Here is a 27418-nt window from a genome sequence, read left to right as displayed (position 1 = left end):
GGTATCATGCATGGCTGCTGCTGCTGCTGCTAAGTCGCTTCAGTCGTGTCCGATTCTGTGCGACCCCATAGACGGCAGCCCACCATGCATGGCTACCCTAGTTTAAAAAAGTGGAAGCAAGTTACTCTCCAAAACTTGCTTACTAAGCAGCCTCCCCATCCTTAGCACCTTCTCTACCCTCTCTAATGCTATACTGAAATACTACTTTGAAGGTTCAGCAATGACGTGCTTACTTTCCACGTCTAGGGATTTGTCCCCACTGTCCTCATTCTCACAATTTAAGTCCATGATCTTTCAGAAACATTTTCTTCTTACAACTCACTCACAGATCGAGGATTTTGTTTTTTATGTAATCCCCCCCGCCCCCCCAAAGAAGCTTAATACGGAGCTTACTTGGTTAAGGGTGGCTATGGGTGGAGTCTTCAAGAAATTCTGAAAGGTAATTTAGAGCGTTTTAGACTTGAAAGGGCGGTTGACAATGCTCCTAAAGTGAAGGGTCAAAGTCTGTAGACTTGTTTTTAACAGCGCTCCAGAGCTGGGAGATAACTTTCTGTTGTTAGTTTATGAAGGAAATCAACAAATGAAGAGGAGCTCGGGTCTTTTATTTACCTAGGAGCTCAAGTGAGAGACTGGGAGAACCAGGCGCGGTTAACCCTGGGCGCGCCCTCAGCGCAGCCGGGGCTCACAGCTTGCTTCGCCCAGGGGCGGGGCGCGCCAGGCGGCTAAGCTTCGGAGCAGCAGAGGGGGCGTGTCCGGCGGGCGCGCGCGGGCGGTGAGGGGGCGTGTCCCGGGAGTGGCGGCGGCGGCGCGGGTCGGGTGCGCGGCGCAGCCTCCTGTGTTGGAATGTGCGGCTCCCGAGAGCTCAGGGCGCAGGAGCGGAGTAAGCGCCGCCGAGGCCTGGGGCCCCAGAGCCTGCTGTGGGTGGCGGCGGCGGCCCGGACCGCAGGGCGAGAGCCAGCGGCCTGAACACTCTGTGCAGCCCCACTGGGTCTTCGCGGGCCTCGACGAGCCCAGCGTCCAACTTTTCCACCGTCACCCTCCCCTCCCCCGAAACTCCTGCAACAAAGAAAAGTAGTCCGTGAAGGAGCGGCGACGCGGGCCGTCGCCCCTCCTCGCCCAGAAAGGCCGGTAAGCGCGGCGCGATCTGAGACACGTTTGGGTGGGGGCGGCGGGCCGGCCGGGCGGCCGTGGCCGCGGAAAGGGGAGGGCGCGGAAGGACGCGGAGCGAGGCGCTGTCCAGGGCTGATTTGCAGATACTGTGGCTCGGGCGGCGGCGGGGGCGGGCGGCCGGGCGGGATCGGGTTACATCGTCGCCGCCGGGGGGCTGGGCCGGGGGCGTCGGTGAGGTGCGGCGCGGCGCCAGGACCCCCTCCCCAGTCGAGGCTGGGTCGCCGCGTCCGCGCGGGCGCAGGAGCGGGGATGTCTTGTCTAGAGGCCAGGAGCGGAGCTGCTTGGGGCCCTAGTCCTGAAACTAACTTCCTCTAGTGCTCCTCCTGCTCCGAGTCCCGTCGCAGCCCCTCGCCTGCCGGCGGCCCTCGCGTTTTCCTCCCTCCCCGGCCTCTCCCTTTCGCCGGAAGGCGCCGTTGAGTGCGGCCGGGCGAGTTGAGTCAGCCTGGGACCCGGGCGGTTCCGCCAATGGGGCTGGACAGCGATTTCTGCGCTCGGGCCGCCAGGCCGCCGAGGCCCTGCGTGCGGGGTCGTCTGGCCGCCGGAGTCGGCGGGGCCGGGGCGCGAGTCCCGCGGGGCGCCGTGGGGGAGTGAGCCTCAGACTTCCGGGGCGCAGGGGGCCCCCTCTGGCCCTCGGGGCCCGGCGCCTCGGGAGGGCGCCCGCGGAGGCTCCCGGCCCCCTGCGGAGGGCGAGCCCTGGGCGGGCGAGGAGCGGAGACGACGACGACGCGGCAACTTTCCTCACTCTTCCCGGACTGGGGCGCGCGGGCCGGGAGGGGGCAGCCTGGACTGCGAAGACTCGGTCTGGCCCAACGGCGCCCCGAGTTTGCCTGTTTCGCCGCCTTCAGTGGTGGGGAGCCCAGGAGACGCTTCAGGACGACTTGGTGTGTCGATGGTGCAGTGAGCGGGCCGAGGCGAGGGGAAGCGAGGGCGCCGGAATTTGCGAAGAGCTGCTTTGTGTTTGGTACGTATTTTGAGAAAATGGCCGAATGCCTATTTCAGTCAGGAATGCCGCGGCCGAGGCCGGCGCTGGTGAAGGCAGCACGTAGGATCCGAGTGGCACGTTGGGCTTTCGGGCTGTGCGCGGACGGCCTTCCTGAGCAACGTGGAAATGCCTGTGGGGATGGTAGTTAGGGTTTGGGGAGAATTAGGAATTATGAGTCGCCTGGGCGTTTCGTTAAGGCTTTGGACAGCCTTTGCTTTGTGTGATGGCATTTGATTCCGACTTTCTTTGGTACCTATGACTCAACGAGTTTGTTTATGCACTTGGGTGAAACGGATTACTGTTTGTATTTTGGGTTTAGCATTCTTTTTTTTTTTTTTTTTCAGTCTTTGCCATCTGTTTTGCTTTTTCTGATTTGTAAGAGAACACCTGATTCGTGAATAACACCTTTTAGATTGGAAACTAAAGTGTGAAGATGGTGTATGAAAACCCCAAGGTTTCAAGGTGATCTTGTAATGGCTCCGCTGTGCAAGTGGGCCAAGTCAAGCACAGTGCAAGAAAGTTGCTGATAGTGAAAATGAGTTGTCTTGTTTTATATGGGAATTTGAAAGTTTCTTTACTTTGATTTGTGAAGTCTTTTTTCTTTTTTGATTTGTGAAGTCTTAAATACACCAAACATCTCTTCTCACAGGAGAAAAGGTGATTACTTACTTTTTTTTGTTTGTTTTTACTTTGTAACAGGTCAAATAATCAAAAAAGTAGTACTTTTTCACAATATAGTTGATCCTTGAACAATACATGTTTGAATTGTGGGGGTCCACTTGGATTTTTTTTTCCCAAGGAATAAATTGTAAAGTTTTTGAGCTTTGCAGTATTTTGAAAAAATTAACACACCAACCATGCAGCCTAGTAATATCAAAAAATTAGGGGAAACATGTTATGAATATGTAAAATATATGTAAATACTAGTCTATTATTTACTACTGATAAATCTAATAGAAGGTTGAAATTTATCAAGACTTGCACTCAACCGCATAAGCCACTGCACTAGTGCCATTCATCGAAATGTAAATTGAGATTCATTATTAAATCATAATTGTGTAAAAGTAACTAGTACATACAGTACTAATGTAATAATTTTGTGGCCACCTCTTTTTAATTTTGTTGAGCTCGAGTGTTGCAAGTGTCTGCTGAAAATGCTAGGTGAGGCTAATCAGCCCTCTGTCCAGTAAATTGTGTTTTCAGTAAAAAGTCACCACTTGCAGTTCTAGCGTATTTTTCATCCTGTTTAGTGCAATACCATAACATCATGGACCCATACATAGTACCACTTGTGATACTGGAAGTGCTCCCCAGAAGCAAAGTTGTTACAAGAAAAAGTTGAATTGCTTGATGTGTACTGGTGTAGATTGATGTCTGCACTTGAGGTTGCCCACCATCTCAAAATAAATGAATCCATACTAATTTTTTTAAATTAAAGAAAAAGGGTATTTGTGACATCATTACTGCAGCTACACCAGCAGGCCTGAAAACCTTGCATGTTTTGGGAAATACCTTTTTATATCAAATTGAAAATTCACTTAAAAATTGTTTACTTATATATTTTTGGCTGTGCTGGGTCTTTCTTGCTGTGCAGGCTTTTCTCTAGTTGTAGAGAGCAGGGGCTGTAGTTGTCACTAAGTTGTGTCCTACTCTTTTGTGACCCTGTGGACTGTAGCCTGCCAGCTACATGAGATTTCCCAGGCAAGAATACTGGAGTGCTCTTTAAAGTAGTGTTGCTTTGAACAGTGCTCCTGGCCACCCAGAACCGCACAAATTCAACATTAATTATTCTGAAGTGGTCTACTTTCTTTTTTTTTTTTCATAATTGCATTGATCACATTTATTTTATACTCGTCTTTTAAACTTATTCAGTTGCATTTTCATTGTATATATAACTCAACAGACACATAATTTTATAGGTTATTTGCAAACAGTGAGCTTATGTCCATACCCTTTCTTAGAGATTTAAAAAAAAAGCACATAAGGAATGAACATGGGATGAGGAGCTGCCTCCAATGATTACACAACAATTTAGCTATGTGGCAGCCACTATAATACTCTAATATCTGGGAAAGCAGAGGTCAGAAAGATGAGAGAACAACCCACAAAGAAGAAATTGAATGTTTTCCATCAATTTCTATGGCTTGAGACCAGTCCTAAAGAGACGTGTTCAACTACGCCCAACCCCACTTGACTGAACAGGGCTAAGCTGCCACCAATGATTATGGGAACTGATTCAGAAAAGTGTAGATTTCTGACACAAGACTTGAATGTATGCAACATTTCCCACCAGTGTTAGCAGGCCCTAGAAAACTTGTGACTTACTTATCAGGGAACACAGGAAATCAACTTATTTTGAATAACACTACTATGGATTCTCTAAGTCCTGAATCTAAGTCATGGAATTGTTGCCATCTCTCCGTCTCCTCTTGGTTCTCTGGATACATTCAATAATGGTGCCAACTACTCCAGGAAGCTGGATGTCTATGAATTCTATCCATTTAGACAAGGAGCAGAAACATTGTCTTGTAGCCCAGTGACCTTTAAATTTCTCATGTCTTCCCTCTTAACTTTCTTTTAGGTTTTTAAATAATGACCCACCTTTTGTTTTCATTGTCCACTGGCAACGTTTCTTCTTCTCTGAAGTTTTAATTCCAAAGAAATGGCTTTTGTGGTCCTTACTTACACCTAGATCAGAGTTGTATCCCCTCCACACAAAATAGAGAGCCACCTCTGTTAAAACTAGGATTTTACTCATCCAGTGAAAATACATAATGAACAATCAGCAAAGTGAGTCTGTTCTTTTTACTCCACCCTCAAGCTGCCTACGAGTCTACTTCCCATCATAGGAACTGCCGTTTTCAGGTTCAAATTTTGCTTGGGCACGTTTAGCTGCTTTTGCTCAAAGAACTGAGTCAGTGAAATACAGAAAATATGTCTCTGATCGCATCTCCCCATTTCTTCAACTTGTATTTAAATTTCTAAAATATTCCACACAGGATGAATTCATGCAGAAGAATTGGACTTTGGCTAACACCCTTAGGGAAAGTGGTCTACTTTCCCTAAGAAAGAATTGTCTCTAATTCTGCCTGTGGATCAGGGAGTCTTTAAGCTCATTAGACATGATACTCTATGAAAAAGATGGGAAAGGTTGTCAATCCTGTGGGTGGAGAACCCTGATAGAACATCATGAAAGTCTGAAAGGATTACACCATTGAAGATGCTGTTTTTATAGGAAAAGCTGTGAAACCATCAAGCACCAGATAGTAAATTCCTGTTAGAGAAAACTGTCCAGATGTTGTGCAAGACTTCACAGGATTTACAACAGAGCCAATCAAGGAAATATGAATGAGATTCTGGATCTCACAGCAAAAAAAAAAAGTAGGATGAAGAGTTTTAAGACAGGGGTCTTGGAGAAATTCAAATCAGAGGAATTAAGATAATTTGATGGAGATGAGTGCATTTTTACAACATGAAGCATTCTATGATACAGTGAAACTAAAGCATACCATGTAAAGATTGATACCATATAGGAACATTTTGGGAGAAATGAAAAAGGAAAAAAGTCAAACAAAATTTGGGATGCATTTCCATCAAGCTGCATGAGTCTGACTGTCCTGCCTTCTCCACTTCCTCCTTCACCTCTTTCACTCCTTAGCGAAACCAACCCTTCCTCCTCTCAGACTGCTCAATGTGAATGAAGACTAATAGGTTGAAAACCTTTGTGATGCTCCACTTCCACTTAATGAACAGAAAATAAACGTCATGTTGTACAGTTAATAAACTTATCAGTTGTGTGTGTCTTATGAAAAATCTAGTAACTTTATGGCAAGAGTCCTGAGATGTTACTATGTCATCATCTTTATCACCTAAGTGTTCATTCCGTAGGACAGTGTGCAAGACTCGTATTGAAGTGGATAGCCTACCCTTACATTAATATAACATGATTGATATTCAATATAAAATTAACTATCTGTTTTCCTGCTGTTTTTTTAACTGTGCTTTCAAAAAATTACACTACCACATAGTATGCCTTTCTCCTAGTTGGCAAAACTGTATCAGCCTGTTGTTACAGGTAAGTAGTTTTTTTTTAATGTGACATTTCCAATACTGTGGAACGAATATGACTGTAGTAATGTATGCTATAACATTTTTATAAAGATTCATTCATTTGCACGTGTTAGACTATCAGGATGCAATCATATTGATCACATTAAGTTATCATAAAGCAGTCATATTGTTGCTTCTTTGTTATCAGTGTATAAATGTTATATCCATAAATAAACATGAATTTCATACTGTTTTTATTTTTGATGTCTAGCATTAGTAATGTTTAACAACAACATTTTTAATTGTATAAGACAATATGGGTACCTTACATACGTGTGCATAAACTTATGATATCAGTGAATACATTACTATAAATATATTTTTTCTTACAATTTCCCTTTTTTTGATGCTGGAAAATTTTTACTGTTTCTTGTCATCTCACAAAACATCTTTTGTTGACATTCTGCAAGTGATAACATTCAATAATATCCCAAGAAAGTATCTTTTATTTCTGTAATATTTGTTATTTCAAGGAGATTTTTTAGAGAAACTTGATGACTTTCTATCTGGGATATTACATCTTCCTGGTTTATATGTTTTTCTCCCTCTTCAATAAAAGCAGTTAGAATTGAAGTGTCATTTGCTGTGATACCAAAATTTTTCAAGGCCTGTGAAATACTGTTATTTGGGGAAAGATTGAAAATAATTTCAGTAGGTAAAGTTCTTGTTTTCATTTTTCCCATTTTGGAGAGGTGAACGGCTTTGTTTGCTGCCACAAGTATCTGAAATGGATTGACAGTCACTGTTCAGTTTAGTCGCTCAGTTGTGTCCTACTCTTTGCGACCCCATGAATCACAGCACGCCAGGCCTCCCTGTCCATCACCAACTCTCAGAGTTTATCCAAACTCATGTCCATTGAGTCGGTGATGCCATCCAGCCATCTCATCCTCTGTTGTCCCCTTTTCCTCCTGCCCCCCAATCCCTCCCAGCAAATGAGTCAACTCTTCGCATGAGGTGGCCAAAGTATTGGAGTTTCAGCTTCAGCATCAGTCCTTCCAATGAACACCCAGGACTGATCTCCTTTAGGATGGACTGGTTGGCAGTCGCTGTAGGGTTTATTAACTAGCCATCAGTGGCACCTTCGAGAGCTTTTTTTTCTCAAGTCTCAATTTTTTACATATGTAAATAACAGAAGGGTCATCCTGTATTTGGGGAAATAGGTCCTGCTGAGGTGTTAACTGCATTTCATAGATAAGCAGGATTCAGTACTCCCAGAACCTCAAGACTAGCTCCCTGTTCTTGCCAGCTCCTTTGTCACAATTTTGGTGAGTTCGGGCTTACCAGGATGATGTATAGCCACTAGACTGTTAGCCTACAAAGGCAGAGACTGAGCTGATCATTGTGGGGCTGCATCCCAAGGCCTGGCCTTGGAAGGTGCTCCATAAATGAAGGTGCAGAGAGTCTCAAGTATCACCTGGAAGATCACGATCATGGGTGTCGGGGTTGGGTCTCCTGTTCTTGCTCAGCCCCGCCTGGCCTGGCCCTCCTTCTGATTTTATTAACGTCTTCTTTTCTCTAGCTTACTATATTGTAATAATACAGTATGTAATATATATAACATACCAAGTAAGTGTTAACTGTCATCAGTAGGCTTCTGGTCAACATTAGGCCATTGGTAGTTAAGTTTTTGTGAAGTCAGAAGTTTCACTCCGATTTTAGATTACACCAGGGAGTTAGTGCTCCTAGCCCCTTGTTGTTCAAGGGCCAATGGTAATTTATTCTTTTGAAGATAGTTGAGTTCATATGAGATTTAATTCTCGGAGCAATTATTACAGGCTTCTACTTTGCAGACCATACTTTAATCTGTGCACAGTTGGCTTTTGGATCTTTTTCCCCTTTCTGATTTAGACCAGTAAACTGTTGAAGCAGGAGTTAAGAGGACAGCAGTTTACTATTCATGTATAGAATTTAAAATATAATTTTAAGTAGCTCTAAAAATGAAGGTTACTTAATTTTTCCACCAGAAAGTAAAAGTGCTTGAGGGAAGACATGCCATGTGTCAAACACTTGATAGAATTTCCTATAGGGGTCATAGAAATTTTTTTGATGACTGCAATAAAGAGAATTTGGAATTACAAAGCTATTTTAAAGACTTATTTTCAATAGTTAATGAAGCTGATTGGGTTTAAAAATTATATGGGGAAATGTATTTTTTTAAGTTACAAAGAATTACAGTGATGTTTTGTTTTAGACCAGTAAAAGTTGTGCTTAAACTGGTGCTTTTGTGTGTTTTGTTTTGAATGCAGAGCACAGATATGGCCACCCAGGTAATGGGGCAGTCTTCCGGAGGAGGAGGGCTGTTCACCGGCAGTGGCACCATGGGCATGGCCTTGCCAAACGACATGTATGACTTGCCTGATCTCTCTCGAGCTGAACTGGCTGCGCCTCAGCTCATCATGTTGGCAAACGTGGCCTTAACTGGGGAAGTAAATGGCGGCTGCTGTGATTACCTGGTTGGCGAAGAAAGGCAGATGGCAGAATTGATGCCTGTTGGGGATAGCAACTTCTCAGATAGTGATGGAGAAGGACTTGAGGAGTCTCCTGAGGTGAAAGGCGAACCCAGTGGGCTGGAGAACATGGAACTGGAAAGTTTGGAACTCAATGTTGTGCAGCCACGGCCTGTGTTTGAGGTAGCAGCTGCCTCAGAAACGTACAGCTCAAATAAAGACGTTCCTCAGGAAACACCCGTAGCAGAGGACAAGTGCAAGAACTTGAAGACCAAACCCTTCCGCTGTAAACCATGCCAGTATGAAGCAGAATCTGAAGAGCAGTTTGTGCATCACATCCGAGTTCACAGCGCCAAGAAATTTTTTGTGGAGGAAAGTGCCGAGAAGCAAGCAAAAGCCAGGGAATCCGGCTCTTCTACTGGGGAAGAGGGCGATTTCTCCAAGGGCCCCATCCGCTGTGACCGCTGTGGCTACAATACCAATCGCTATGATCACTATACTGCTCACCTGAAACATCACACCCGAGCCGGGGACAATGAGCGAGTCTACAAGTGTATCATATGCACGTACACCACAGTGAGTGAATATCACTGGAGGAAACACCTGAGAAACCATTTTCCAAGGAAAGTTTACACATGTGGAAAATGCAACTATTTTTCAGACAGAAAAAACAATTATGTTCAGCATGTTCGAACTCATACAGGTAAGAGTACCTTTCTCATTTATTAAGTGTACTGTACCCCCCAAAATGGAAAATGTGAAAAATTTTAAACATCTCAGAAGTAAAGAGAATGCCTCACTGCACCCACAGGTACCCATCACCTATACGCAACAGTTAAAATCATCATTTTATCACATTTGGCAATCATACCTCATATATCAACTTGTACATCAAATAACAGCTTTATTGAGATATACTCCACTTCAACACAGTTCATCCATTTACTGTTAAAATGCATTGGCTTTAGTATGTTCACAGAATTATGCAGCCAGCACCACAATCAATTTCAGCACATCTTCATCTCAAAAGGAAGCCCTTCTCAGTGGTTGCTGGCATTTCTCCCCTACTCCCCTTAATCACTTTTAAATTGACTTTCAAATCTGTGTAATTAAGGGGTCTTATTTTTTAAAAGCATTGTTTGTAACTATTGATAATTGCATTACATTTTCTTGGTGTGAATTGGTACCTTTGAGGACTGATTACTGGTCTGAACAACATAGATAAGGTAACCTAGTACTCTGCTCCTCCCATCAGCAGAGAAAAGGGCTGTGGAATGCTGTTCGCATCAGATCGCATTTGCAGTAGTTGTCACTCTGTAGGACTGAACCCCGTGCTAAAAGTGAGTCCTAGTGAGGAGAGGAATTGATGTTGAAGTGGTAGGCATAAACAAGACAGCTTGCAGATAAAATTCCATTACAAGAAACACATTTGCAGCAAGATTTCTAAGCTCCAACAGATGGCTTCTGTGTAATTTAAAATCTGGTCAAGTAAAATACTTTGCAGTCTCCTTGGAATTTGTTTTAACCTGTAATTAATTGTCTCCAGGCTTTAAAACCATCTTGTTTCAAAAATTAAAAAAAAAGTACAAACATTTCAAAATTACATGGCATAGGAAAGGAGAGTTTCTTGGGAATCCTACACCATTAATCACTTAACTGTTTAAATTAAACAAACTATTAGACTAAACTAACCTCACCAACAAATACCAAATATACTTCTGCCATAAATACTTCATGTTCTTTTAATAATTTTGTGAAACCTTGGGGCCTAATTTAGGATTGGCCTTAATCTGTAGAGCTTTCAGGTAGTAACTGACATGGTAAAATGCATGAGTTTTACATGTACACATTTATGAATTTTTTTAAAAAGGTATTATTGGCAATGGTGAATATTTACAAATCTGTACTCATAACCAGGCTTCCCAGGTGGTGCTAGTGGTAAAGAACCCACCTGCCAGCACAGGAGACATAAGAGACCCAGGTTCGATCCCTGGGTTGGGAAGATCCCCTGGAGGAGGGCATGGTAACCAGCTCCAACATTCTTGCCTGGAGAATCCTATGGACAGAGGGAGCCTGGTAGACTAGAGTCAGACTCGACTGAAGTGATTTAGCACTTAACCTAACCACCATACAAGTCATCATAAAGAATATTACCAGTGTCTTTGTTGTACTGAATTTTGATTTTATTAGTGTCAGTTATATTTTAACACTTTCAAAATTGTTGAGTCACTTAAAAATTTTAAAAATTTCCCCCAAATCTAAAAATGTTTCCAATGATAAATCTAAGTTAGCTGATTTAAGAACATAAAAAACGAGAAAGATGCAGAGATCTGGAAAAATTTTACTTTCAGTATAAATTTCCAATTTTTTATGTGAATTTTTTGAAACTTAAAAAAAAATTATTTAATTTATTTCTGGCTGCATTGGGTTCTCCTTGCTGTGCTAGAACTTTAGGGGCTACTCTCTAGTTGCAGATTTCTCATTGTAGTGGCTTCTCTGCTGGCAGAGCATGGGCTCTTGGCTCATGGGCTTCAGTAGTTGTGGTACGGGGGCTTAATTGCCTCGTGATATGTGGGATCTTCCAGACCAGGGATCAGACCTGTGTCCCCTGCATTGACAAGTGGCTTCTTAACCACTGGACCACCAGAGGAGTTCAAACATTTTTTGTTACAGTGGTTTTTTGTCATTTAATTATAGTCTAGGTGCCTAATTTTTTTAATGTTTCGAAATTTTATTTTTATTGAGTTATAATTAGCATACCGTATTAGTTTGAGGTATACAACATAGTGATTTAACATTGTTGCATATCATGAAATGGTGACTAATTTTAATGGCTGTATTTTATATACTTCATCATCTATTGAATAACTTTCCCTCATCTTAAGGTAAGGTTCATATTTCCACAATAATATCATGACTTCCATAGGTACACATATCTCATTTTGCATTTTTAGTGTTAAACTTAGTGTGTCTTAATACTTTTAAAAAGCTTCCTTCCCCACCACACCCCATTATGTTTATTTGTGGTGTTTAAAAAAAAAATTTCAAAATAATTTGTTGGTGTATAAATAGAAGGATACTGTTTTGATTATGTAAATTCTGAGAGTACCTCTGGTTTTAAATGCATGCATGAAAATTGTATTTATGGAAAAATTAATTTATCTAGTGCTAATGAGCAGAAATATAGAAATGATCCACAGGAATCACTTGTTTCTTACTTCTCACTTAGGGAACCTTTTCAGGTTCACTTAGTGGGTCTCTTAAGTTCCTTTACTGAGTGCTAAGGGTTAGGTGCTTTTACTCTGCTAATCTTCAGAAAAATTTGCTGAGGAAGCAGGGTGTTTATTTACCAAAGGCCTGAAGTGATGTTCCCAGGGTCACATGCAGCTAAGATTCAAAGTTCTGAATCTCTTTTTTATAGGTAATTATCATGGTAAGCGGCTGAGGGTTTTTATTTGAATCTTAACTCAAAAGATTTTTCACTTTGTGGGTTTGATATTTAGCTAGTTCACAGTTTCTACTTTTTTAAAAATTAATTTTTATTGAATTACACAAATTCTACTTTAAAAGATTATATTTTTGCCTTATGTATGCCTGAAAAATTACTAGCATTTCTAGAGTATTTGTGTCTGGTTTGATGAGTTACACAGATTGAAGCAATCTATTTGTTATGAAGAATTTTAAAAGTGAATTATCCTTAGTTGATCCTTCATGTAAATCTGAAAGGGTATTAAATTTTTCTTCCGTTCACTTTTTTTGATAACAGCTTTACTAATATACAATTGATAAACCATACAAATCACTGTGGATTGAACTATTCTGAGTATTTAATATAAATGGAATCATGTGTGATCTTTGGTAGCTACCTTCTTTTACTTAGTATATTTTCAAGGTTTATTCATGTCATATGTACAGTACTTGTTTTCCTTTTATTGCCAAATAATACTCTGTTGTATGGATAAGTAATATTTTATTCATCCATTCATCAGTTAATGAATATTTGGGTTATTTCCAAGTTTGGGCTGTTATGAATAATGCTGTTATGAATATGTATATGTTTTTGTGTAGATGTAATATTTTTATTCCTCTTGGTTAAGTATACATCTAGGAATGAAATCACTAGACTATATGGTAATTATGTGTAATCATTTGAGTAACTGACAAATTGTTTTCCAAAGTGGCTGCACTGTTTTACAGTCCCACCCATACTGTACTGAAGTTCTGAATTCTCCACAAATAATTCTCCTAACAAATATATTTTAACATCTGTCATTTTGATTGTAGCCATCCTTTGGGTGTGATGTCTTCATGTCTGTGGTTTTGATCTGAATTTTTCTAATGGCTGATGATATTGTGCATCTTTTCATGTCTTTATTGGCCATTTATATGTTTTCTTTACAGAAATATATCCAACATTTTATAAGCTGTCTTAAAATTCTTCTGTGTCAAAGTATGCATTTTGTTGCTATGATGTATTTACAACTAATCTATAGCTACTGGCTAATAACAACTGAATAGTTATTAAAAATACATTTAACACTCATCAGTGCTTTCTATTTTTTTGTACTTGTCTTTTCCTTATCCCATTTTTTTAGACACATCTATTACTATAACTTACAAAATAATAACTGACGTTTATTGAGGGCTTTGTGTGTTAGGCACTGCATTAAATGCTCTGCATATATTTTCTTGATTTAAATTGTGGCTCAGAGGTTAAAGCGTCGGCCTCCAATGCTGGAGACCCGGGTTCGATCCCTGGGTTGGGAAGATCCCCTGGAGAAGGAAATGGCAACCCACTCCAGTATTCTTGCCTGGAGAATCCCGTGGACGGAGGAAGCCTGGTAGGCCAGAGTCCACAGGGTCGCAAAGAGTCTGACACGACTGAGCGACTTCACTTTCACTTTCAAAGATACTTTTACAGAAAAAGAAGCTTCTCCAGAGTCATAATTATTATCTTGTGGCCAAAGAACAGGTGAAAACAAATTATCAAGCCTTTTTTTTTTTTTTTTTTAATGTAATGTTCCATTGTGTCCTGAGAGACAGCTGCTTTTATTTTTATTTATTTTTTAATTTTTCCGGCTGCACCCCATGGCATGTAGGATCTTTGTTCCCCATCCAGGAATCCAAACCGTGCCCTCTGCATTGGAGGTGTAGAGTCCTAAACAGGAAAGTCCCTATCAAGCTTTTTAAAAGATACATGTTTTGTGGTTGATAATGTGTGTACAAAAAATACATATTTCCTGCCTTTGAGTCTTTTAATTCTTTAGTAAATTACTGGCCTGTCATCTTCAGTTACTCTCAGTCCCTGTCGCTTAATGATTATAATTTGCTTTAACACTGACTTATTTTATAAAAGTTCTGGCTACCACTTGAAAATTTTAGCTTGAAACAATAGCTTCCTCACTCAAAAATGTTATTGCTTAAAGCTAACAATTTCAAATAGTAGTTTTATCATTTATAAAGACCAAAAAAATTACCCAAGTCATAGCATCAGAAAATTTGGGTAGATTTTTAAAAGAATATCATTGAAATATAGTTGATTTACAATGTAGTGAATTTTTTTAAGGATAATTCTATTTTTAAGATGTTGCTGATAACCTGCTCCAAGATAGTTTTTCAGTTCTTAATATTTAATGTAATAACATGTAGCATTACTGTGAAAATTAAAAGGGCTGTGAGAATTCAGAAAGCCAATGATACTTTTTATTAGCAAAGCTGATATAATGTAGTTATGTGTATTTTAAATGATCTTTCTAATACATGATAAAAATTGATCATTTTGCCAGGAACAGGAGAAAAAAATCCTCAGTACTGCATGATATGTATATGGTTGAGAACGGTATTTGCATTATTTTATCATATTTGAACACTAATCATTATATTTTTCTAGGTGAACGTCCGTATAAATGTGAACTTTGTCCTTACTCAAGTTCTCAGAAGACTCATTTAACCAGACATATGCGTACTCATTCAGGTTGGTAAGAAATGGGAACTTAAAAAAAAGTTTTTTTTATTGTAGTGCTTTACAATGTTGTGTTAGTTTCCACTGTACGGCAAAGTGAATCAGTTATACAGTATACATATCCATTTTTTTTAGACTTCTTTCCCATCTAGGTCACCACAGATCATTGAATAGAGTTCCCTGTGCTATAAACAGTAGGTCCTCATTAGTTATCTGTTTTCTCATAGTAATTCATATATATATGTCAGTCCCAATCTTCCATCTATTGTTTTTAGTAAACTGCCATTATAAGAAAGTTCTTCTAGACTAGGAACTGGATCCTAAATGTTTATTTATAGCATAATTCTGAAATCAGAATTAAAAATTAGTGGTCTGCTAGGGTAGAGCTGTATTAAATGGAGATTTCTAACCAGGGAGTCCATAGGTGGAATGTCTAAAACTGAATGTAGATGTATGTGTGTACTTTGTCCAGGCGGAGGGTCCTTCAGTTCAGTTCAGTTCAGTTCAGTTCAGTTCAGTCGCTCAGTCGTGTCCGACTCTTTGCGACCCCATGAATCGCAGCACACCAGGCCTCCCTGTCCATCACCAACTCCCGGAGTTCACTCAGACTCAAGTCCATCAAGTCAGTGATGCCATCCAGCCATCTCATCCTCTGTCATCCCCTTCTCCTGCCCCCAATCCCTCCCAGCATCAGAGTCTTTTCCAATGAGTCAACTCTTCGCATGAGGTCAAAACTTAAGTTCCATGATGTAATAAAAGTTGAACATAGGCCAAGGCTGGTTAATCCTTTTTGAACTGCCTCTGCTTTCTCATACTCCCACCCAGCTGCCCTTGCCTCCCTTAGCCTCCAACAGAGCATAACACCAAGTTTCATACTGTGTGGTTACCAGGTTCCAGGGATTCCTTCTTATAGCTGCTCAGTTTCTGAAATTTGGATTTGTTCTCTGGGAGTTGACAGGGCTTCTGAGGGCTGGTTTATAAAGAGCCAAACTTTAAAGAATGGTAGATAACCATGATTCCAATTTATTAACTTATAATAGATAAAATATAGGTCTATAGCAAGTTGAAGATTTATATCCCTTCCAGTGACTGAAATTATCAAGAACACCAACCAGAATTGGTCCCCATTATTTAAAACGTAGATAGACAGCAAAGTTAGGTCAATATTAGCATAGTGGTCTTGAGTGGATAATTCGTTTTAGTCACACTGACCCTTGGTGAACAAGCACATCTGATCAGCATATTCTCTTAAATTTAGAATATATAGCCCTATGGGGGAATTCTGCTAAAATTTTGCTGTGTACCGAAGTGTATATAGACCCAACTCCCCTTACCTTAGGATAATAGTTTGTGGTGTCTAATTGGATAGCCACTGTCCATATGTGGTTACTGAGCTAGTGAAATGTGGCTGGTTTGAATTGAGGTGCATACCTGAGTTTAAACAGTATGAAGAAAATCATATAAAATAATCTTTTTAAAATATTGATTACATTTTGGCATGATGCTGAATATAGTGGGTTAAGTAAGTAAAATTATTGTTACTTGTTTTTTTGTTTTGTTTTGTTTTTAGCCTTTGTAATGTGACTGCTAGACAACTTAAAGTTACCTCTGTTGCTTGCATTTTATTTCTGTTGGGTATTTCTGTTTTAGGTCAGTGATTAAGACTCGATTACAGTATGAATTCTAATTTGAGCAGCTGTGAGGGATCACAGCATGTTTACTGGCCCTTCTTGACCTTACATGCTTGTCAAGTTTTATACTTTGAATGCTCCTTCTCAATCTTCTTAACTATTGAGTTGAGTCACTTAACCAGAAACCTGTTTTTAGTATTACTTTTGGGTGCTTCGTGGTTTCACTTTCTTCGGATAACATGGATGCTTTGTTGAGGATAGGCCATCATATCCTACTAATATTTGTGCTGTAGCCTTTAAAAAAAGAGTTTTTCATGACTTAGATCATTTCCATTTTCATAACTGTCTTGTCTATGCAACCCTATAGACCACAGCTCACCAGGCCCCTCCATCCATGGAATTCTCCAGGCAAGAAAACTGGAGTGGGTTGCCATTTCCTTCTCCACTTGTGATAATAAGTTCTGTTATTGTCCCCATTAAAGCCTTGAAGCAATACAACCATTTTTTCTGTGGAATGTCCTCTCTTCTGGATTTGTCTTAACTTAGCTTTCTCATGGTATCTTTAGTTTTTCCTTTTCCCCTGTGCCTTGTATAACATGTACACTGGTAATTAAGTCTAAATGCTTGAATTGTGTCTCACTTGAAATATCTGGTTGACCTTATATTAGTGTCACTGGATCAGAATGACAACACACTTGTATGTTTTTCATTGAATCAGTGATACTGTTGTCACTGTATAAATCTGTATCTCTGTTTTACACCAAACAATAATGATTGCCTGAATGATTTTGCATTGATTACTGTTATCTTTTGCTATATTTTAAAGTTGATTTTTACTAGTTGCCATTGTAATATAGCAAATATTTTTAAAGTGTTAATAATGAGTAGCGGTTAACTATTTATTGTATGCATGCTGGGTGCTGAAAAATTGAAACTTGTTATCTCAAATCTTAGTACCTCTAGAATACTTAAATCCCAGTTTATAGATTAGGACACTGGTTTTGAGAAGATAAATGTTTTATCTAAGGTTAATTTGTCATTCCTCCAATTTAGAAGAGCCAGGGTTTGGCTTCATATTTTCACACTCTCAGTTTTAGTCATCAGCAGTGTTTACAGAATATTATGGCTCAGCAAATGGCTCAAGAAGCTACAGAATAATGAAATTAGAAACACAAAGTATGGAGATAGCAAAGCCACTGTCTTTTATTGGATGCCAATAATTTGTGAGTCACTAACAGGAAACAAACATGGCTAGTTTGTTTTGTGTATGAGTGTGCTGAATTATTTCCAGTGGATCCTATATTGCAAATCATTGAGGCTAAATGTGGTCAAATTGGGAAGGTAGCCTTCCTAACTGGGTTGCATGGAGTAAACATCTTGGGTGCTTTCTTTGTGGTCTGGAGTCTGATCTTTACAGGTCAGCTTGGGCATTCACTTCCCTGTTCATCTTTTAGGGAACAGAAGTGTGTGCTTAGATTAATTTCTGGAAGAGATTAGGCTCCGTTGAGTTGGTACATTTTAGCTAAAATGACAAATTAGTTAATGAAACAAAACCACATTGATTATTTCCTTGGAGCACTTCCATTCAGGTAGGTCTTCTGAGGCCAAAGTCAGAAGGGATCAGAGTAATGGTGTGGTGAAATATATAGACACACTAACCTAATCAGCTGTTATTCTGTGTTTTATTTGTGTTTACAAGTGATGGTTTTGAAGCATCCTCACTTAAATAGTTTAGAGATCCTGATACATTGAACTTATGTTTGCCACTATATTTTTGTATGTATCACCCTGGATAGTTCCCCCATTCTCCTAGCATAGGAGTTCATTTTGAAAATTTTTAAACAGTATTTTATTAAGTCTAATTTACACACTTGAAAATGCACACATCTTAGGTTTACAGGTCAGTGACTTTATATATGTTTTCTCTTATTTGACTGCCATCTAGGTGAAGACACCAAATGTTTCTACTACCCTTAGAAAAGTTCCCTCTTTATTCTTTCCAATCAGTACTCCCCTATTTCCCCTCAACTGATAACTCTGATTTCTGTTAATTTTTTTTTACTTCTGTAAAATGTTTTTGAGATTCATTCCATGCTGCATTACCAGAACTTTTTGTTTATTGCTGAGTAGTATGCCCCTGCTGCTGCTGCTGCTGCTAAGTCGCTTCAGTCGTGTCCGACTCTGTGTGACCCCATAGACGGCAGCCCACCAGGCTCCCCCATCCCTGGGATTCTCCAGGCAAGAACACTGGAGTGGGTTGCCATTTCCCTCTCCAATGCATGAAAGTGAAAAGTGAAAGTCAAGTCGCTCAGTCGTGTCTGACCCGCAGCAACCCCCTGGACTGCAGCCTTCCAGGCTCCTCCGTCCATGGGATTTTCCAGGCAAGAGTACTGGAGTGAGGTGCCATTGCCTTCTCCAGTATGCCCCTATTACTGTTTAATTAGAAATTCCCTTTATACTCTTCCTGGGCTCTTTTTCATAAGAATGTGCCTTATATCTGTACTTTAGGAAGAATAAAATAGACATATGACACATTCATAAAAGTAAAATTAAAAATGAGTAAATATTCCTAGAACTGGGAAAGGGAATTAAGTTAAAACTGTTGGTACAGGGCAAAAGAATGTTCATTCAGCTAGGTATTAATAAACTGAACTTGATGAATTGATTTTTCAATACAATAAAGATTTAATGACAATAAAGCAAAAATGGGGGTGGAGTGAAGGAAGTGGTTAAATGATGTCATCATAGTTTTAAACAGAATCCTAGGAACTCCCATTCCCTGACTGTTTCACACATGGAGGCTTACACCTTACTTGATGCAGGCTGTGTAAATACCCTCATTCATTAGGGTTTATAAAATGACATTTGTTTATTTATGGCTCTGCTGGGTCTTCATTGCTGTGCAGGCTTTTCTCAAGTTGCGGTGAGCTGGGGCTTCTCTTGGGGGGCTCACTGTCGTGGTGTCTCTTGTTGGGGAGCACAGGTTCTCGAGTGCACAGGCTTCAGTAGTTGTGGCACATAGGCTCAGTAGTTGAGCCTCTTGGGCCCTAGGGCACGGGCTCAGTATTTGTGGCACACAGGCTTAGTTGCTTCTCAACATGTGGAATCTTCCTGGATCAGGGATCAAACCTGTGTCTCCTGCATTGGCAGGCAGATTCTTTACCACTGAGCCACCATGGAAATCCATAAAATGACATTTTCATTATAATTCTTTTATGAGCTCAAATATTTTCCTAAAGGGATCAACTCCATTCATCAACTCTTTGTATACTCAAAGGCAGAATTTATACAGTAAGGCAAGATAAGCACATGAAATCTTCCCTTTTGTTTAGCCATTCTATAACTTAGACCAGTTTATTCCAAAAGTCATGAATTACAGGCAATGTGTTTTGACTATTTGGCCATCTGTCCTATACTAAGTGCTCGAACTGGATTGGATTATTTATAGCTTACAACACTTAAAGAGTACTTTACAAATGAGGAAATTGAGCCTTAGAGAGTTTTCAGTACCTTGCTAAAGACCTCATGATAAGTTGCAGAGCCCCATATTTGATCCCCCCAGGTATTCTTATTGTAGAACAAGTTCTTAACAGTTATGTCACATTTCTTTTCCCCATTCTGTGTCTATATATGTTAAGTAGATGTTTGTCTCCATTTAAGTCATTTAATGGAAAGGACAAGATAGGACCAAGTAGAGAGTAATGCATCGTGTTTTAGAAATCTGTTGGTAGACTAATATGTGGTCACTGACAATGGGAACGTAGTCGTAAACTGAACAAGTTTTTGTGATCTGTCGTCACACATCTTTTTAATCAGGTAAAGCTTAGCATCTATGTGGTTTTATTAATATCTGAATAGTTTTGCTTTATGAAAAAAGATTTGGTGTGAATTTGAGAATGTTCGAGAGATGAATTTTCATAAATGTCAATTTCCATTTTTCTGCTATGCATTCCATTGGACCAGTGGGGTTTGGATACCGTTTGGTAATATTTGCTAGACTGTGATCTAGATGGGTATGTATTCAGGTAGAATGAGTTAAATCTTACGCCTTTAATTTGGGGGTGGGTGGGAGGCTTCTGGTCTTGTATGTGCCTGTGGTTATGACTTCTTGTTCTTATTTAATATGCCATATCTATTTGTATGCCCCTTTTCATTTACCTAGTTCCTTTGCCCAGTCTAGAAGAAGGTGGGAGAGAATTAAGAAAAGATGTTGCTTGTTAAACTTTTTCTGTAGAATAGCAGCTCTGGCACTGGAAAAGTTTGACTCAGCTCTTGCCATAAAGGACAAAGGGTTAAATCGAAAGAAAACATGTTTTGCTCCCTGAGGCCAAGGCATTGTTTTAAAAGTTTCACGTGGAAGGTCTGGGAGTGTGGCAGAGAGTGTAAAATACTTGAAATTCCAAGGTTTATCTTAAATGAATGTATGGGAATTTTGTGTACTATTCCATTATATGTTTAACTAAAGATAAAAACTTTAAAATTACCTTATCTCTTTGAGTGCCCTTGTCCTAGAATTAACATTAAGAACCTAAGCCCCAAGGGGTAGCCAAAAAAAAAAAAAAAAAAGCCCAGATTAGTTTGCCAGTAATTGTTGTGTACTTCTTGATGAATCTGTGTTCTTTACTAGTGACTGAGAGCGTTAGTTAATGAATTTTTGAAAGATGATTGAGATAATTATTCTTCCATTTGGTATGAGAATCAAAGGATAGAGCAAAGATATACAAATAAATATGGTAAATATAAATTGCATGATAAAGTCTTCATGAAATAGTTTTGGTGGTTTTGTTTATTTATATATGTATATCTCTATATCTATTTCCACTTCTTGATGAACATATTTGAAAAAATCTTGAATTCATTTCTTAATGTGTGCCTTCTGTAACATCTCTTGTCTGCCTTCAGGTGAGAAGCCATTTAAGTGTGACCAGTGCAGTTATGTGGCCTCTAATCAACATGAAGTAACCCGCCACGCAAGACAGGTTCACAATGGGCCTAAACCTCTTAACTGCCCACACTGTGACTACAAAACAGCAGACAGAAGTAACTTCAAAAAACACGTGGAGCTACATGTTAATCCACGGCAGTTCAACTGCCCTGTATGTGACTACGCAGCTTCCAAGAAGTGTAATCTGCAGTATCATTTCAAATCTAAGCATCCTACTTGTCCTAATAAAACCATGGATGTCTCAAAGGTGAAACTAAAGAAAACCAAGAAGCGAGAGGCTGACTTGCCTGATAACAAACTCACCAGTGAGAAACCAGAAACAGAGCAGACAAAAGGAAAAGGGGATGTGACTGGGAAGAAAAATGAGAGGTCTGTAAAAGCGGAGAAGAAAGATAATGTTTCAAAAGAGAAAAAGCCTTGTAGTAATGCCTCAAGCCAAGTGACCACCAGAACGCGCAAATCAGCCATGGAAGGTAAAGAAGTGGATGTGTCCCCGGGAAACTGTTCAGAAAAAAGCTGCAAAAGCAAGAAAAGCAAAAGGAAGGTGGAAGCTGAAGCCCATCCCTTACAAGAGCCTGTTAATGATGAGGAACCTGTGACAAAAAAGAAAAGGAAGGCAGAAAGCAAATCCAAAAATAGCCAGGAAGTGCCAAAGGGTGACAGCAAAGTAGAGGAGAATAAAAAGCAAAACATTTGCGTGAAAAACAGTACAAAGAAGAAAACTGTGAGAAGTAAATCATGTAAGAAAAGCAGCCAGCCTGCTCAGAGGCGGCCCACTCAGATGGAGTCTGCTCAGGTGGGGTGTGTTCAGACGGAGCCGCTGCCGCCTCCTTCTCCTCCCCCTCCCCCTCCCGTGGGGTGTGGTGAGGTCGAGGTTGTCCAGAAGGGGCCTGTTCCCATGGAGCCATCTCCTCCCATGGAGCCATCTCCTCCCATGGAGCCTGTTGAGGTGACCCCTGTTGAGATGGAGCCTTCTCCTCCTCTTCCTCCTCCTCCCCCAGAGCCTGCTCAGGTGGGATCTGTTCAGGTAGAGCCTCCTCCCCCGCCTCCCCCTGTGGGGGATGCTGAGATCGAGGTTGTTCAGAAGGGGCCTGTTGAGACAGAGCCTCCTCCTCCCATGGAGCCGATCCCCAGAAGGTCTCCTCGCAAAGATAATAGAAAGGAAAAGTCCACCATGCTGAGTGAAATGGCACGGAAGGAGCAAGTCCTTATTGAGGTTGGCTTAGTGCCTGTTAAAGACAAGCAGCTTCTAAAAGAAAGTGCCAGTGCACAGGATCTCTTCCCACCATCACCACCCCTGCCAAAGGAAAGCTTAAAGGGGGAGGAATCGAAAGACCAAAATTTGTTCCCTGCAGGCGAAGGAAATGAAGAAGCCCCTCTTCAAAAAGTGGAAGCAGAAGAGGCAGGTAAGAGTCTGGCTGGTGTTGCTGCTGTTATCAAGGAATCTGCCAACACTTCATCCTCTGAAGAAAACTTGAATATGCCAGAGGGTGAAACTTCAGAGGATAAACATCAAGCTGAAGCTATGCTCTGTGAAATGGAGATGGACACTGATGAGAAGAAAGCAGAGAATTTCCCCAGCAGAGACTCGGCAGTTGAAGAACCAGTTTCACCACCACTTCCTGCTCTACCGCTAGAAAAACATGAAGCCGTGTCCACAACTGCTGTGGCCTCACCTCCTGTCACCGTGGCAGTAAATGAGTCTCAGGAAATGGATGAAGACGAAGGCATCCACAGTCATGATGGAAGTGACCTAAGTGACAACACATCAGAGGACAGTGACGATTCTGGATTGAACGGTGCTCGGCCAGTTCCACAAGAGACCAGTGGGAAAGATGGAAAGGATGCCTTGGCTGTCAAAGTGGCCGAGGGAGATTTCGTTTGTATCTTCTGTGATCGTTCTTTTCGAAAGGAAAAGGATTACAGCAAACACCTCAATCGCCATTTGGTTAATGTATACTTCCTTGAAAAGGCAGCTCAAGGGCAGGAGTAGTGAAACTCTGGTCAAGGCTTCAGTTCTTAGTGTATAAGGTCTCTGACATTTTATATTCATTTGGAGTAGTAGACAGCCTTTTGTTTTTAAAATTAATTACTGTCCAATCTTGATTTTTAAGTCCCACTCTTTTTCTTGGACTCCGTGTACCTACTGATGTACACATTTTAGCAAATCCAAGGGAATTAGTATACTAAACCAGCGGTCATCTAAACCTGTTAGCTTTTTAAAAATATTTTTATCTTTTGCCTTTAACTGAACCAAGGATGCCAAGGTGGTATTAGAGCATTCTATCAATTTGTTCAGCAATAACTTGTCAGTTTTTTCTCATGTCTGTCTTCCTGTTCACTTTAGTTTATTCTTCATTCCTTGTTTAGCCCTATAAAAATTGGCTTACTTAAATGGCAAATTACTTGAAGAATTTGCCTGCTTTATTTGAAGTTAGCACTTTAAAATTGTGTTAAAGATGAGAAAATACATTGAATTTGAAGAGAAATTCTGCCAACAGTAGATGTTCTATCGGTTCAGGTATTTACTTCCTGATTTTTGATCAATAGGTATTTCTTATTTGTGTATATGTTAATTGTCCTAAAAAAAAAAAAAACACTGATTTTGGTGTGTTTTTTTTGTTTTGGTGCTTTAATGGCTTAAGATTGCACTTTTTAAATCTATGCAGTTACATTTTTTTCCCTAGAACTAGCATTTGTGTTGAACAATAACACTTTATACATATATGGCATTTTATTTTTTCCTCTTTGGAGGGATGCTTTTATTCTTGTTTGCAAAGGGCAGGCTTTTTTTCCCCTTTGCTGCAATTGTCTTGCAGAATATTATTGTGTACAAATTTCTGAGCAAATGAAATATGTAGGTTCAATTCATATATATGCCAGAGTCTGCATTTCAAATGTTATTTATTTTAAGTGGATGTAGTGAAATCATAGCTCTCAGTTTGAACTTTACAATAAATAAACCACTAGGTCTATATTGAATGGATATTTATCTCAAGTATCAACCATAAGTAAACCTTTGACGTGTCTTAGTACATCTACTTCCTAAAAGTGCAGTGTTAAATCGTATCTTAGAGGAAAACCTCATTGGTAGATGGTTGTTGTTTATGTCTACTCCGCTGAATAAAGGGCTGTAATTTTTATTTGGAAACTGCAAATCTGGAACTAGGAGGGATAATTACTCCTTCAAGTTACACACAATATGAGTTTGTGAGATTCCAAAGCCATAGCAGTTATACAGAAAATCTAGGATGAGAAAAGTAGTATGGTAGACCAGCTGCTACTTCCTGTGAATACAGTAGAAAAGGCTGGTGAAACTGAAGTTCAGTCCAGATTTTTAAAAATCACACTTTCTCAGGGATCTCCACCAACTAGTGGGTGTCCTGGCTGTTCCTGTGACTGCCTTTTTCTATAGGTGAGGCCTCAAATGAGTTGTAGCTATTCTGGTGTTCCTATGAGGGTACTTTGTATGGAAGAGTATATACTCCCAAACTTTGTTGGTAGATTCTTTGGCCAGTCACCGAAGAGTATGAAAGAATCCAGCAAAGGATTTTTCTTATTGATAGCAGTTACTCATTGTAGTCCAGTAAAGTATGATCCCAATAGGGAGCCTTGAATAATTTCAACCCTCCCATATTCTTTTCTAAAATTACCATTTTATATTTCATTTGTTTTCTTTTGTCTGATGTCTGAGAAAGGTTTCAGAGTTTGACAATGCAACGTGAAAGATAAGGAAAATATTGAAGTATTGGTGGGAAACTTGATAAAAAATCATAGATTAAAGTTTGATAAAAGACATTTGAACTTGGAATTGACTGGGAGGCCAAAGATATAAAGAAGCAGAAGACTCTCTCAAGACATGAGTAAGTTGTGTGTTACTGGTGTGTGTTTTGTATGCATGATAGGGATTTGTAAATGATGTTGAATTCTAAGCTCCGACAATCATTGTCAACGAAAGATCAAGCTGCAAATATTTATGTTTTAAAACTTAAATTATAAGGCTAGTTAAACCTTTCTGACAACTATTTTTAATGTTCATGGGTACATTTTGTATGTTACCTTTAACAATATATGTGAAAAAATTCATGTTAAGTACAAATTGCCAACTGGGAATCAGTTTGGGAAAGAGGTATTGTGGATTCTTTGATACTTCAAAAAAAAATTTGACTTCTGGGGAATTTGGTTAATTTTCTTATCTAGATTTTAAGGCTAGAATGCCAAAAGTGAACATATGAAGGAAATTAAAACCCTTTATTAAAGTGATCTGTGAAAACATTGTTACTGGAAATTGAGTGGACTTGAGGCCTTTCTTCCAGAAAACAAGGACTTGATTGTCAGGCCTATATTAGGTTCTGAAACTTAATGCCATGTATTTGTACTTATTAAAAATTGTTTCAATGAAAAGTGTATTAGTAATAAGAACTTCTGGTCTAGTTGGAAGTTCTTCCATTTAAAAAATGTGATATTTACGTGGAACTGTTTTGAGTCTTTTTGTTTTCTCAGTTTCCCCTCCACTGGATAGGATTGAAGCTAGAATTTTCCCTTTTAATAAAGGAATGAAAGGTGAACATGTTATTTGTAAGTTGATATTTAGTCCTAGAGCAAAAGTTGAAAGACTAGAATATGTTATAAGCCTAATCCTAGGTAGCCTTATAAAAATATCTCTTTTAACTATCTTCTGAACCTATATTCACATTGGTTTTTAAGATATATTAAGTTATATATTTTTTCTCTTTCCAGAGCTGCTTCTGTGGGGCTACCCCCCTCTTTTTTTTTTTTTTTTAATTGAGGTGTCATTCACAAAGGGCTGCATTTTTTGAAAGATTTCTTACAACTATGGCTGGGTATTTTACTCTAGTCTTCCAAGAAGGGCCATTGTAACTTTATTGTGACTTTCGAAGTGACTTGTGAAGTCACTTCTGAAGTCAATTGGTCTTTAACTTTGGGGACTGTTTTGCATGTAAGTGCTAATTCAGATTTAAGCTTGAGTCATCGCATATCATCCCATGAATATTGACAATGGACAGAATACCTTTCCTGTAGTTTCAGTTCTAGACTGAAAAGCTTGGGAAGAAACTTCATTTTCTTTTTTGCACAAATCAGAAAAATAGCTACTGTGCAGAGTTTCCTTGTTGACCTCAGCAGGTGAACTGGACTTCTAGTTTTAAATCAGACTAGATTGAATGGCTTTTATATTTTCACATGTATACATAGACTCTCCCCATTTTCATCAACATCCATTAGTTATTGAACTTTATGAACTGGCATTGAGACGTTACAACAATGTTTGTTGCACCAACTTTATTAATTTTTACAGTGCAATACATGTTATTTTTCAGAGACAAACCAAAGTTTAATTTCTCAAGGTTCATGCTGTTTACTTCAGCAGCATTTGATGGAAGATCTTTTATATACATTTGTAATAGATAAAAAATAAACCAGACTGCAAATCCTTTTTCTTTCTTTTTTAAAGCAAACCATGTACCAAGTTTTTTGGTTCAAATTGTGTAGGATAAGTTAAATTGCATTCTATTAACCAATATGCGTATTTCTGTAAGTATAGTTACATTGAAATAAAGTTTTAAAACATTTTATGGCTTTGTTTATTATTGGTATATCAAGTCAAATTTATTTGGCTGAAATTATAAGTGTATTAATAATTTTCAAAATCTTTTACCCAAGGTAACAATAACTCATGGTAAGTAGAAAGATTGTGGCAGACATTGTCCTTTGGGCTAACAGTCCCAGTGGGTAGTACTTTCAAGCCTTTCTATAATTTGTTTTCTGGGAGGTGGAGCTGAAGGTCAGGGAGAAAAAAACCTGCAGACGATGTATAGGAGATTTTCCATAGTAATTTCTTTCCAACTATAGGTCCCTTTTATAGTTTTAATGTACATGCCCCATCACAGTTGCAAGCCTGATACTAATTTTGACTCATGATTGGGAAAAGATGTACTGAAGAGAAAATTAGAAGTTACATTGAATGTTCACTAGTCTAAGGATTTTACTGTATTCAGTGGAAATCTGAGAATATGAAACCCATGAAAAACAGATAAGCCATATTCTAGTAAGATTCTGTTTCCTTTGTTAGTAGAAATATACAGTTGTGCTGTATGTTGAAGGCTTAGATATTTCTGTGGCCTTTAGAGAAGAGGGAGAACAAGTTGGAGA

At 39.6% G+C, this 27418-nt stretch overlaps 1 protein-coding gene across 4 annotated transcripts; it reads left to right on the top strand.

Moving 5' to 3' along the window:
• The first annotated feature begins 792 nt into the window (after positions 1 to 792).
• Positions 793 to 26841, top strand: LOC147370630 (RE1-silencing transcription factor-like). Of its 4 annotated transcripts, none has more exons than XM_086405604.1 (4): positions 793 to 1128; positions 8509 to 9412; positions 14600 to 14683; positions 21205 to 26841. In XM_086405604.1, exons 2-4 carry the CDS (start codon positions 8518 to 8520, stop codon positions 23238 to 23240), a joined length of 3015 nt encoding a protein of 1004 aa, XP_086261730.1. In that variant the 5' UTR covers positions 793 to 1128; positions 8509 to 8517; the 3' UTR covers positions 23241 to 26841. The 4 variants fall into 4 exon arrangements, with proteins under 4 accessions (XP_086261730.1, XP_086261732.1, XP_086261729.1 ...); XM_086405606.1 differs by lacking the exon at positions 793 to 1128 and adding an exon at positions 1992 to 2131; XM_086405603.1 differs by lacking the exon at positions 793 to 1128 and having other exon boundaries at positions 8503 to 9412.
• The last annotated feature ends 577 nt before the right edge of the window (positions 26842 to 27418 follow it).

The sequence above is a fragment of the Bos grunniens genome, chromosome 6 (assembly GCF_055505025.1).
Source record: "Bos grunniens cultivar Pamir isolate PY7600 chromosome 6, Bosgru_T2T1.0, whole genome shotgun sequence".
Taxonomy (NCBI): Eukaryota; Metazoa; Chordata; class Mammalia; order Artiodactyla; family Bovidae; genus Bos; species Bos grunniens.
The sequence above is the reverse complement of the archived record's forward strand: the minus strand, read 5'-3'. Positions and strand labels throughout refer to the sequence as shown.